Source organism: Perognathus longimembris, chromosome 7 (assembly GCF_023159225.1).
Source record: "Perognathus longimembris pacificus isolate PPM17 chromosome 7, ASM2315922v1, whole genome shotgun sequence".
Lineage (NCBI taxonomy): Eukaryota > Metazoa > Chordata > Mammalia > Rodentia > Heteromyidae > Perognathus > Perognathus longimembris.
The window spans coordinates 28,254,452-28,268,177 of record NC_063167.1 but is presented as its reverse complement, the minus strand read 5'-3'; the positions used below and the strand labels follow the sequence as shown (position 1 = coordinate 28,268,177).

General features: G+C 44.7%; 1 protein-coding gene across 3 annotated transcripts in view; it reads right to left on the bottom strand.

Annotated features, from left to right (window-relative positions):
• The window catches only part of Cfap57 (cilia and flagella associated protein 57), a 69,206-nt gene that overhangs the window by 45,138 nt on the left and 10,342 nt on the right, over positions 1 to 13,726 (bottom strand). For all 3 annotated transcript variants that reach the window (XM_048351068.1, XM_048351070.1, XM_048351069.1), the window contains exons 3-6: positions 11,631 to 11,947; positions 9,060 to 9,346; positions 5,481 to 5,688; positions 1,916 to 2,068 (exon numbers count right to left, since the gene is read on the bottom strand). In XM_048351068.1, coding sequence (XP_048207025.1) covers positions 1,916 to 2,068; positions 5,481 to 5,688; positions 9,060 to 9,346; positions 11,631 to 11,947 — 965 coding nt within the window. The remainder of the gene's footprint in view (positions 1 to 1,915; positions 2,069 to 5,480; positions 5,689 to 9,059; positions 9,347 to 11,630; positions 11,948 to 13,726) is intronic.

The following is a 13,726-nucleotide window of genomic DNA, read 5'->3' as shown; positions in this document are numbered from 1 at the left end:
TAAATAAGTTTAGTGTTAAAAAACTATAAATATATTTGTTCCTCAGTCTTCCCTTGACTTTCTTTTAACAATACAAGTTACATATGGTAGTAATTTGAACAATATACTGTTGCAGGTTTATAACATTTATAGATATAATACAAATAAGCAGTAATACCATAAAAGGATAAAAAAGTAATGGAGGGCTGGGGATATGGCCTAGTGGCTAGAGTGCCTGCCTTGTATTCATGAGGCCCTGGGTTCAATTCCCCAGCACCACATATACAGAAAATGGCCAGAAGTGGTGCTGTGGCTCAAGTGGCAGAGTGTTAGCCTTGAGTAAAAAGAAGCCAGGGACAGTGCTCAGGCCCTGAGTCCAAGCCCCAGGACTGGCCAAAAAAAAAAAAAAAGTAATGGAGTTGGATAGAAATTAATATTCTGTCTCTTACTAGTGTCAAATTGTTATAAGTCTAAATCTGATTATGATAAGTCAAAACATATATATATATATATAAAGAGTCCCATGAAACAACTAAAATATATAGTGAAAAATAATCACAAGTTAAAATGCTACATTAAAATTTTACTTAGCTAGGCACCAGTGGCTTATGCTTCTAGTCCTAGCTACTCAGGAGACTGAGATCTGAGGATCGTGGTTTGATGCCAGCCCAGGCAGGAAAGTCCATGAGACTGTAACTAGTCACAGAAAAAGCTGAAAGTGGCACTGTGGCTCAAGTGGTGGAGTGCTAGCCTTGAGCAAAAGAAGCTCAATGAGAGTGCCCAGGCCTAGAGTTCAAGAACCAGGACAGGAAAAAAGAATTGCTTAGTGTGAAAGATGACAGTTAAAGGGAAAGAAACAACAGCAACAAACCCATGACACAAAACAAAAGGTAAATTACAAGGCAGATAGATAGGAATGCAAAAAAAAAAAAAGGCAGACACAAATTCAGCTATATGAAACAGTAACATTAAAGCTCATACTCTACCACTGAGCTATCCTGCAGTCCTAAGTCTTGCTTATACACCATCCATACTTAATGTAGGTAAGTGATTGCTTAGGATTGGGGAGGGGAGGCAAGAAGGTAGAGATACAGTAATAAATAATATAGGCCTTTTCTAAGGTGGAATATGTACCAGAAAGAACTCAATAAGGCAGTTGTAAAAACACTTTTAAGAAATGTTAAAATCTCCTGTAATGATGGTAGATGATCTATTTTCCTTGTTATTCCATCAGATGTTTTATATACATATTGTAAGGTACCTGTGGATTTAACATAGTATCTTGCTGATAAAGTAAACAATGTAGAATATTAGCTCCACCTTTTGTAGTACTTTTTTGTTGTAATGTCTGCAGTGTATTTATGCCAACATTTTTTGTTACTGTAAAACAACACAAAAACCAACACTAAACTTTTTTTTTTTGCCAGTCCTAGGGCTTGAACTCAGGGCCTGGGCACTGTCCCTGGCTTCTTTTTGCTCAAGGGTAGCACTCTACCTCTTGAACCACAGCGCCACTTCTGGCTCTTTCTTTATATGTGGTGCTAGGGAATTGAACCCAGGACTTTATGCATGCTAGGCAAGCATACTACCACTAAGCCACATTCTCAGCCCCCACTAAACATTTTTATATAGACATTTTTGTGCCAATGAGCAAATATTGCAGTAGATTAAATTCCCTGAAGTGCAATTTATGGGAAAAGGATAGGTAAATTAAATAGACAGCATCAATGTGTCCTCCAAAGGCAGCAGCAATTGCAGATACTCTAACTGTTCCTACAGGAACAGGTTAAAATTAGAGCTTCTTTGCCAGTTATGAAGTGAGGCTGAATGAACCCATACTCTATTTATCTGGAGGAAAATCTACCCACATAGTGAGCAGACCTTCTGCGAGGTAGCAGGTCTGGTCTGGAAGAGGGGGTGGGTGGAGAAGGCTCACCTTGCTGATTTCTGTCAGAGACATGGTGATGCTGTAGAGCTGGTTCTTGTTGGTGCTGGCAATCAGCGTTTCTTCCGAGGGGCTGAAGCACATGCATAGAATGTCCTGCTTGTCTGACTGACTTGGGTCATTGCTCTGTGGGTCTATAGGAATCTGTCCAAGACACAAAAAAATAGGCATCAGTAATGGCGATCAGCATGTACTTGATCAGCAGATCAGCATGTACTTGTGCTTTGAGAGTTCTTGCCTATAGAATCCAGGCCTATATGAATCCCAGACCAGGATGCTTCTTGGGATCATCCTCAAATAGAGAAGGAAAGAGAGGGGAGGGCCAGAATGCTTCTGTGTCTGTTCTTTTTCGTTTGTTATTTTTATTACATTGAGATTAAACTCAGTCTTGTGCTTGCTTGGCTTGATTGCTCAGCTGGTATTCTACCACTTGAGCCATGCTTCCATCTTGGCTTTTTGCTGGCTGTTTTGGAGGTGGAGTCTCTCAGACTTTTCTGCCTGGGCTGGCTTCAAGCTGTGATCCTCTGGATCTCAACCTCTTCATAAATTGCTAATATTACAGGTGTGAGCCACCAGTGCTGGGCTTTGTAGGTTTTAAACACCACCACACACTTAAAGTAACTAGTATCTGAATAATAGGATAGTTGTATGTGGGGAAATTATCAACCAATAACTTCAAATTGAGATCCTCTGAAACCACCTTCACCTAAATCCCACTCCTGCCCCCATGGTGGGAACCAATGCTTGTGGTCATCTGGCAGTAAGCATAGCAGTATGTTCACAGCAGAGAGCAGTGGCAGCCCTTCCACTGTGCGGGATGGGCCTTGGGCAGAGAAAAGGAAAGTCACACAGCTTCTGCCAGTATTCTCTGAGCAGTTCAACAGTCCCCAAACAGAACGAAGTTAAACTTTCTTTTTCCTCCTTATGCTCTATCAATAACCAAAGCCTTTTTTTTTTTGTAGCACTGGGTTTGAACTCAGGGTTTGTACTTTCTAGGCAGGTGCTCTACCACTTGAGCCATATCCCAGGCTTTTGTGCTTTTGCTGTTTTTCTAGTAGGGTCTTGTGAGCTTTATACAGAAGCTGCTTAGAAATGTGATCTTCCTAATTTCAGCCTTCAGAGTAGCTAGAATTCAGGTTTAAGCTGCCACCCCCAGCATCATCCAAAGTTTCTGAAGGCAGGCCTGCATGTATTGTTTCTGCTTCCTGACCATTCACTCAGTACTTAATTCCTTAGAATTTGGTTCCCTCGGCATCCTTCCCTGAAACTGTCTTCAGGATGATCAAGAAATCTCCTTAGCATCAGTGCCAGAGATCTCTGCTCAGTCTCATTGTCTTGGCTTTCCTAGAGCCTGTAGAGAACTTCAGGCAGCACCCCCCCCCCCCCGGGGTCTAGACCACAAGGCTTTGTACTTGGCCCCCTATGCTTAGAGTTCAGTCTTCCTATGTAGCCAAGCCCTCTTTGTTTAGCCACCCCCCCCCCCAACTTTGCCAGGTACAGTGTAGGGTCTAGAAGCCTTTCCTGACCATCCTGGGTTGAGCGGATGCTGATAATCTCTAATAGTGTCCATAGCTCCTAGAAGTGCTGATATTCTCTATTCCTGCCCATAGCTCCCAGGGGCTTCCTCTTGTCACAATGATCACACTGTGAAAAAATAGAATGAAGACCTTCAGACCAGAGACCTTTTCCATTTTTGTCTCTTGCTGTCTCTTCTCCATGCTTATAGCACTGCCTGGCATGCAGTAGGAGCTCAGTAAGGAAATGGGTATTGCCTGATTGTTCTCCAGGAACACAGTTCCTGGATGGAAGGAGTCACTGGTCCCAGTCACCAAGCACAGACTCTGTCCCAGGGTAGGTACACAATAGATTATTTGTTGAATTATGGACTAAATGAGTAAATGGCGGCTACTGCTGCTGGCTATGCTGGGTTTCTATCTTGGCTGTCTAAATTAAGGAGGACAAAACTTTGTCCTTAGTCCTCTTGTTTTCTATGTATTCTATCTCTGTGATTTTGCCTAATATGAGGGGTCCAGTGAAAATAATTGTAGTAAATATAATTATAATTCTAAATACTCAAGAGTAGTAGAAATGGGGCATCAACCATGTACCAGGCACATATTAATAGTGTGTGTGTGTGTGTGTGTGTGTGTGTGTCTGTGTGTGTCTGTTGACTTTACCACTGGATTCCCATCACCACCACGGAGCCTAGAACACAGTAATCACCCAGTATCTGTTAAATAGACCAAGCAATACACAAAAAAGTAAACTGCTTTATGGCAAAAGTAAACTCATACTGCTTCTGCCGTCCCAATCTCAGTCCCACCTTCCTTGCTGTTTCTACCAACTTTCCCATTTTGGGGTACCTTTTCCAAGGCATCTAACTTCAAAGCTTGAGCCTCAACTCTGCTCCTGTGTCTGACCTCCTACATCTACTCAAACATGGCATTCACAAAGACATTCTCCCTTTCCTTTTCCCCATTACCCACGGCTTCCACCTTAGGCCTCACTACCTTTTGCTGCAAAAAGACTTCTTAACTGATTCCTAAAAATAGCAGGGTGACTACTGCAGTTCTCTGGGTACCAGGCACCACACACAGTGACTTACATCGACAGTCATCTCATTCTTTCCATCTCCCCGTTGTGGCAGTTATCACATTATGTTCTTAGCAAAGAAAACGGTAGGTTTTGGAAGATCCAAATTTCATCTCAAGTCATTCTGTCAGTACATGCAGAACCAAGTCTAACTCATCCAGTGTGTTTTGAACCACTTTTGGAGTCCAGCGCCTCAAGAATTACCACCACTGTGCATCATAGGCAGTTTGCTTTCCTTAATCATAACCCTATTCTATTCAAAAGCTTCACAGGATGCCTTCCACATTAAATCTTCCACCCTCAGGCTGACATTAGACCTCTTGATCAGATCTTAGCTATCTCTTTTCCCTTCAGGTGCTTTTAGTCCCTCTTTACTAGAGAAAGAATATCTCCCAAACACACCCTTGCATCCTCCAATGGTGCTTCTGCTTAAGTGTTCCCACCATCTAGAGTTCCCATTTCTTTCTATCAAGTATTACCCATCTTCTAAAACCCTTCTTCCAAGAATATAGTATATACTTGATAGTATGAAGTACTAAGAAGTCTTCCTTGCTCTTCCCCAAGCAGTCATACCCTACCTCTCTCCATAATACTGGGTAATAATTATCCCACAATCATCTCTGAAAGCTTATTGTGTACCAGGTCATTGGCTTGGCATTAAATATCAACACACACTCATAATAGATGTGTTAAAAAAAAACAACAGAAGCCCTATAGTTCAAAGAAGAAATACAATTTGCCACAATTCTCTCCCAGGATTTAAATCCAGAACGTCCTACTCTAAACCTCTAGTCTTGTTCCCCTTATCCTAAATGCTTCCTCGGGTAAGGTAGCTCGGTTACAATTTCTGGCTAGCTACAGCCCCCTCCCTCCCTTTCAAGTGCCTTGTCAGAGTGCTACTGCTGCTGGGGACAGCAGTGCCAGGAAGTTCCCAGCTCTGCTTCTTCCTTCCTCCCCTCCTTACCCGGATTTCCCTGCTCTCCCGGTAAGAGTCCTTCTCTTCCACCTTCTCAAACAGCAGAACTCTTCCTGGCCCAGCAGAGCATGCGAATCCCTTAGAATAGGTTGCGATGGCAAACACCTGGGGCATGGGCAGTTGATTGTGGCTACTGGTTGTGGTGACCTGTTCATAGGAAGGGACTGGGGAGCTGGCCGGCGGAAATTCAATCAGGCTGGAAGAAGAAAAGAGCAAATAAAAATGTCAGAGACAATCCTAAAGAGTTGAGTTTTTCTTGGAAGGAGAAAGAGGGATATCCTTAGATGTGGTCCCCTTCCATAGGCAAAAGCTGCCCTACAGCCTGGGTGCACACTACAAATTCCAAAGAGAGAGGACTGTGACACATTTATTTGGCAATTCCTCAACCTGGTGTGGGTATGATGATGATGATGACTTCCTTTTTGTTTGGAAAAAAGCGGTTCAGCCAGGTGCCAAAGGCTCACATCTGTAATCCCAGCTTCTCAGTAGGCTGAGATCTAAGGATTGCAGTTCAAAGTCAGCCCAGGCAGGAAAGGCTGTGAGACTCTTATCTCTAATTAACCACCAGAAAACCAGAAGTGGAGCTCTGACTCAAAGTGGTAGAGTGCTAACCTTGAGCAAGAAAGCTCAGGGACAGTGCCCAGGCCAGCCCTGAGTTCAAACTCCATGACTGACCAAAAAAAAATAATAATAAAGAAAGAAAGAAAAGAAGAAGCTAAGCAAAAAAGAAAGAAAGAAACCACACAAGAGATATGTAGTAGAGCAGGTCTTCATTTTTATTAATTTATTCATTCATTTATATAACAAGTATTTATATTTGCTTACACATACTTATTTGGAGTTACACTGTGCCTATTCCTCTGGGAATCAATAAGATCAATGTAGTCCTTGCTCTCGGAAGCTTTTTGTCTAGAGAGACAAGAGCTAAGGACTCTTAGGGGACTGCTATGTATGCCAGGAAGAGATGGCCAGTAAATCAGAAGAGATGGGGCAAAGGTGAGAGAGGATGCAGCCAAGATGAGCAGGATGAACAGGAGCATGTTAGTATGTGTAGGTGTCTGGGGGAGCCAGAGGGTGGGAGGACAGAGGAAGCTGCACATGATAAAGCCCACAAGCAAGACAGTGCACAGGGCATGTAAGGAAGACTGAGGTGAGAGCTGACATTTCACTTCAGGAAAGGTGAGAATGGCAAGGGCCTGTGGGCTGAGTTAAGAAGTCTTTAGGGCTGGGGATATAGCCTAGTGGCAAGAGTGCCTGCCTCGGATACACGAGGCCCTAGGTTCGATTCCCCAGCACCACATATACAGAAAACGGCCAGAAGCGGCGCTGTGGTTCAAGTGGCAGAGTGCTAGCCTTGAGCAAAAGGAAGCCAGGGACAGTGCTCAGGCCCTGAGTCCAAGGCCCAGGACTGGCCAAAAAAAAAAAAAAAAAAGAAGTCTTTATGTGGAAGTCCTGGATCTACAGAAAGAATAAACCCACATCTTGTAGACATTTTATGACCTGCCACTTTTTGTGCCCACCCCCAATTTCACCTTTCAGTATGTTGGCATGGAACTCTGATCAGATCTGACATTTCAGAACTCAGGCCCTGATTTCAAGCCCCAAGATGGGTAAAAAAAAAAAAAAAAGTATATATATATACAGAAGAGAGAGAGAGAGAGAGAGAGAGAGAGAGAGAGAGAGAGAGAGAGAGAGAGAGAGAGAGAGAGAGAGAGAGAAAGCGCCAAGGGCTGGTGGCTGATGCCTGTAATCCTAGCAACTCAAGAGGAGATTTCAGGATTGCAGTTCGAAGCCAGCCAGGGCAGGAAAGGTCCATGAAACTCTTATCTGTTGGGGTTCAGCCTTGGCCTTGAGGGGGAAGGGCAACGGAGAACGCGCCCGAGACGCCACCCTTCCCCCAGCCCTGGGGGAATGCGGAAGCAGGCCATAATTCTCTGGGTCCAGAACCAGAAGAACTGGCTTTGCAACCAGCCCCCAAACTTTCTCGCCAGCCCATGTGCCCCCCAGTCTCGCGGGCTTTCGCCCCCGGGGTGGCGCTATCCAGGTGATGTTAGCTCATGAGGGGGTCCTATGACAAGCTCGCCGGCCTATCGCCAGCTCTCTGGTCAATGACCCCTTCTCTCGTCATCTTCTCCTATATCAGCTCTAGCCCCTCCCTTATTAAATCAGATTTGCTCTTGAAGCGTCTCCGAGGTCCATGTACGCCTGGCTTTCTTCACGGGTAAGGAGGGGGGTAAAGCGATCTCGTATGGCCCCGTGCACCTGAGGTCTTTCCTGAGCCCCCCACTCCACTCTGGCCTTACCTGCGGGTTGGGTGATCAGGGGAGAGGGTGAGAAAGGGAGCTGTTAGAGCAGAGCAGAGCCTGGATCCCCACGCCAGGGGAGGCGACCCGAGCCTGGCACTTAGGCGCCCAACTCAGGCCCTGATTTCAAGCCCCAAGATGGGTAAAAAAAAAAGTATATATATACACAGAGAGAGAGAGAGAGAGAGAGAGAGAGAGAGAGAGAGAGAGAGAGAGAGAGAGAGAGAGAGAGCACGCCAAGGGCTGGTGGCTGATGCCTGTAATACTAGCAACTCAAGAGGAGATTTCAGGATTGCAGTTCGAAGTCAGCCAGGGCAGGAAAGGTCCATGAAACTCTTATCCTTAAAAATAACCACCAGAAAACTGGAAGTGGTGCTGTGGCTCAAAATGGTAGCGCACTAGCCTTGGGCAAAAAAAACCTCAGGGATAGTGCCCAGGGCCTGATTTCAAGCCCTATGACTGAAATCCCCCTCCCCCTCAAAAAACCCAACCCAAACCAAAAGGCAAATTATTGAAGAAGAATCTATGTCATGTGGTGAATGGCTTGGACTCTGTATCAGAGAGATCTGGGTTTGAATATTGATTCTGATCACTGGTGTGATCTTGGGTGCATTACTTAACTTCTTTGAGCCACCATTTCCTGGTCTATAAAATTGGTATGATAGTACTATGTACTACAGAGGGCTAAGACTCAAATGGAAATACAGGGGAAATACCTAGAGCAATGCCAGGTATATCCAAAGACACATAGCTGTATGTGTGAGAGAAGACTGTTCTATAAAATGATCATGTTGTGTCTGAAGTATAGCTGACTGCTCCTTCCTGGGTCCCCTTCCTACCTCATATCTTTCTATCAGATTTACCAGTTACACTTCTTGCACTTTGTTTTTGATCTGCTGCCTCTTACCAACTTGTATGTTCCTTGAGGACCTGCATTCTCAGTACCTAGCAATATGCCTGGCACCCTGTGAGGGTTGAGTTTAGCAAATAAGATGGCCTTCCACTAGGATATTTATTGGAAAAAAAAAGAAACCTATAATTTTGGAGACAAATCATGTTGAAACGAAGTCATGTATAAAGACAAAAAGAACTGCACCTAGACAATAGCTATAACTATTAAATTTATGCTCAAATACAGGTGAACACTAAAAGGAAGAGAGAAATGAACACAGTTTTTAAGGTGGAGGAGTTTTGGAAGAGGGCTCTTGTTGGATCACACCAGCAGCACAAGGGCACGAGCACCAGCCTCAAGGGGCATTGTTACCTCTCTGATTCATGGATGATCTCCAGGCTCTTTGAACCATCGGCAAGATCCTTGACCATTATGCTTGTTTCCCAGCGTGGATCTCCAGACTCAAAGAGGAACAGCTTGCCTGTATCAGTGCCAACAATGATCTTTTCTTCAGTTATCCAGGCATGGGCTAGATAGTTTTGGGGTTCTCCTCTCTGAAAATTGGTTTGCCTCAGTGTCCCTTCAGTAAAACGGAGAAGCTTAAACATCCCATTTCCAGTGACACAAACCTGAGTGTTATCCTGAGGATTGATGCTCACCTATAAAATATGAGTGAATAAAAGAAAAAAATCATGCTGGGAATATAGCCTAGTGGCAAGAGTGCTTGCCTACATGAAGTCCTGGGTTTGATTCCTCAGCACCACATATATAGAAAATGGCCAGAAGTGGCACTGTGGCTCAAGAGGTAGAGTGCTAGCCTTGAGCAAAAAGAAGCCAGGGACAGTGCTCAGGTCCTGACTTGAAGGCCCAGGACTGGCAAAAAATAAAATCATAAAATTAATCTTGATAGCATTACTTTCTACTTTAATAATTAGTACATTTCAGTTGATGGAGACTATTCCTTCCAGACATTGAACTATGCAATCTTATTCCACATTTGGTAAGGCCATATATCTTTATCTATTGCATATGTAAAGGCTTATAATCTTTTTTTTAAAACACATTTTTATTGTTATCATCAAAGTGATGTACAAAGGAGTTACAGTTAGATAAACTGGGTAAAGAGTATGTTTCTTTTTATTTGGCCAGTCCTGGGACTTGGACTCAGGGCCTGAGCACTGTCCCTGGCTTCTTTTTGCTCAAGGCTAGCATTCTGCCACTTGAGCCACAGCGCCACTTCTGGCCATTTTCTGTATATGTGGTGCTGGGGAATTGAACCCAGGGCCTCATGTATATGAGGCAAGCACTCTTGCCACTAGGCCATATCCCCAGCCCAAGGCTTATAATCTTAAACTAAGAAATCTTTGACGGTCAAAGGCAGGATAAGCTGGCACCAGTGGCTCACTCCTTAATTGTAGCTACACAGGAGGCTGTGATCTGAGGATCAAAGTTTGAAGCCAGTCTGGGCAAGAAAGCCCATGAGATTCTTATCTCCAATTAATTGCCAAAAAGCCAGAAGTAGAGCCGGAGCTCAAATGGCAGAGTGCCAGCCTTGAGTAAAAAAGCTAAGGGATACTGCCCAGGCCCTGCGTTCTAGCCCAAGTTCCAAGTTCTCTCTCTCTCTGTCTCTCTCATACACACACACACACACACACACACACACACAGCAGAATGAGCATGCTTTCACAGTAGAAAAATTGTGTTGACAAAATGGATTTAAACTCAGCTGGTAACACAGAGAGATGAAGGTGTTTGCAGCCCTTTCCCGCGGGGAAGAAGTCATGTGTTGGGGCTTGCCATGTGATCCCAACCCAACTTCAACTTGGTCACTTACTAATGGACACTCAACCTGCTGATCTCTCTAGATAAGGAGCAACTTAGGGACTATGGCTTCTTCAACTCTGTATTCCTAGTTCTATGTTCATAGTGGGCATCTAATTAATGTTCATTGGGTCACTGGATCTACTTCAGAGAAGGTACTTCCTCCTCTGATTAGAACTGCTCTAAATAAGACTGCTATTCAGGAATAACTTTGTGTTTTTACCTGCTTTTGGTCTGATTCTTTGATTAACAAACCAACTTTTGATTACTACTTTCACTTCTCACCTTCAATTAGGAATGAAATACACTGGAAAAATCAGTGTTCTGGTTGTGGGGTGCTCATTTATATACCTTTTGAAAGATGAATGGCTGAGCCAATGCTTGCGATATTGATTAGCTAGTACCTCAGAACATAAACTAAGTTACTGAACTTTCCCTCAAACCACAGTAGAAAATTCTGTTTCTCACATAATCACAACTTCATTGGCAGATTCCTAAAGAGCTACCATTTTATGTTACATGTCTGAAGTCTTCCTACTGCCCAGCAACCTTTCTGAAAAGAGACCTGGTCAAAGAGAACAAGTTCAATGAATTCACCTCTAGGTCAGAGAAAAGATGACAGGAGCTGGAGTCAAGGGTGGCTGGCTCTGCCACTCCCCACCTCTATAATCTTGGTGAGTTACTTAATATCCTGCAACTTCAGTTCCCTCTATCTATAAAGTAGGGAATCATACGCATTTTTTTTTTTTTTTTTTGGTGCTGGTCCTGACGCTTGAACTCAGGGTCTGGTTGCTGCTTTGAGCTTTTTTGCTTAAGGTTAGCACTCTACTACTTGAGCCACAGCTCACTTCTGGCTTTTTGATAGTTAATGGAAAGTATCACAGGCTTTCCTGGCTGGGCTGACTTCAAACTGTGATCCTCAGATTTCAGCCTCTTGAGTAGCTAGGATTACAGTTATAAGCCAGGCACCAATGGTGCTTGGCTAAATATATATTCTTTATATGGTTGTGAGACTAAAATTTTAAATGCATGTACAAACACTGTGGTACAAAGAAAGCATTTGCTAAAGAGCAGCTCTTACTATTTTACAGTCTGCACAATACTTGATATGCTAGCAGGTACCTGGTAGATAGAATTGTTCTGAATGTCACTTCTAACTATGGCCATTACTTTCTGCTTTTCCCATAGCCAATAGACCAGATTTGACTCTGGAGGTGATGACTGAGTCAGTAGGTATTTGGAGTCTGGAGAAAAAGACATGCTGATGAATTTCTGAGCTGGGAAGTCAAAATTACTCAGGACTTTGCGCTTCCGGCAAGGAATGGATGACAGTTCATAAATGGTGATTATGGGTTTATCTTGCACAGTCTCGGAGATCGCGAGGTATCGGCGATTGGGACTGATGGACAAGGCCAGCATGCCCTGACTCTTGTCTGAACCTGCAAATAGAAGTAAACAAGGATAATGAGGGCAGCCTAGGTGTTCATTGAGGTAGTGAGTACTGAAGTGCCAGACTTTGAAGTCAGGCCCCACTTTACCACGCGAACCCCACTTTACGTGAACCTGAGATAAGCAGGTCCTGTGAGCAAACTCAGGACAAGCTTATTAGGGCCCAGCCGGTCTACAACTCTAACTCTGACTGCCCCCAGAATGCCTCGAGCCCTGAGCCAATCAGATTTGTACCTGTGTCCTAATCTTGCTTGCTTGATCACCTGATTGTTGTAACTTTGTTTTTTGCCTTTATAAGCCCTGTGTAATCGCAGCTCGAGGCTCCCTCCTAAACTCCGCTGTGTCGGTGGGTAGGACAAGGCCCTAGTTGCAGCTCGCTTGAATAAAGCTTTGCCTTGCTTTTGCATTTTGGAACGTCTGAGTTTCGGTGGCCTTCTTGGTGGTTGTTTCGTGATTTGGCACAACATTTGGGGTTTCATCCGGGATCACCCGAGACCCCCGAGACCCCAGACTCTGAAGGTAAGGAAACAGTGCTGTTCATTTGTCTTGTCCTATAATTTGTCTGTTTTGCTTTTGCTTATTTCTTAGAGGGGTTCTTGAAGGGGTTGTTGAAGTGGATGCGCTTACTCGGCAATCCCGAGGAGACTGGGGGACGCCCCAGACTCTCCACCCTTGATACTTGGGTCCACTTGGGTCCACTCCTCCTGCACCTTTGCAGGAGGTTGTGGGCCAACTTAGGTCTGCTCCTGCTGCTTAGCTTGCAGGAGGAGGCTTGTGGGCCAACCTAGGAGATCTCCAACTATTGGGTCCACCTGGGTCCACTCCTCTTGCACCCTTGCGGGAGGTTGTGGGCCAACTTAGGTCTGCTCCTGCTGCTTCTAGTTTGCAGGAGGAGGCTTGTGGGCCAACCTAGGAGATCTCCAACTCATAGCTTTTCTTATTCTCAGACCTGTGTGTTGTATTGTTTGTTTGTTTGTTTTTTGTAGCCTTTTGAACTAAACATCTGATCAGAGCTATGGGTAACGTTCTATCTTGGGGACCTCCATCTAGCCCCCTAGATTTGACCCTAGCTCACTGGAGGGAGGTCAAGGAGATAGCTCAGAACCGAGGTGTGGCCTGTAAGGAGGAAAATCACCCTGTGCAAGTCAGAATGGCCCATCCATGAGGCTAATTGGCCACCTGAGGGGAGCTTTGAATCGACGCCCCTCATTTAGGCTATCTAGACCTTATATAGACACCTGGAGGGAACTAGTTGACAGGGACACTCCAGCTTGGGTTCGGCCCTTCTTAAAATGTTTCAGCTGTGCCCTCCGCTCTGGAGGATCCCCACCAGTCCTGGCGCCGGCAGCCCAGGGCATGGAGGCATCGGCCCCGAGTCCTGACCCGCAGCCACTGCCGACAGGGGCAGACACTGGGCCAGCCCAAGCCACCCGCAGGTGGTGGGGAGTGACCCGTCTCTGTGTTTATAAGTCTGAGAGCCTCTTCTGTGTCAAGCCTGCATAAGATGTACAGGCGACGGTTCAGAGTGTGAATGTACACAAAAAGAACTCTGGGGGGACCCCCACCCAGCCTTCTTAAGCAGAAAATTATTTGGTGTGCTAAAATGTTTTACTAAGACTAAAACTGTTTTACTAAGACTATCAAGCCCTGGAAAATGAGGCTGAAGAATGCTAGAATCATTTGTTAAAGGTTTTGTCTTAAAATATTGGGTGTTGCAGAAGTAAGATTGACAAAATACCTCTTGCCACTGGAAAATGTATGGTCGATGC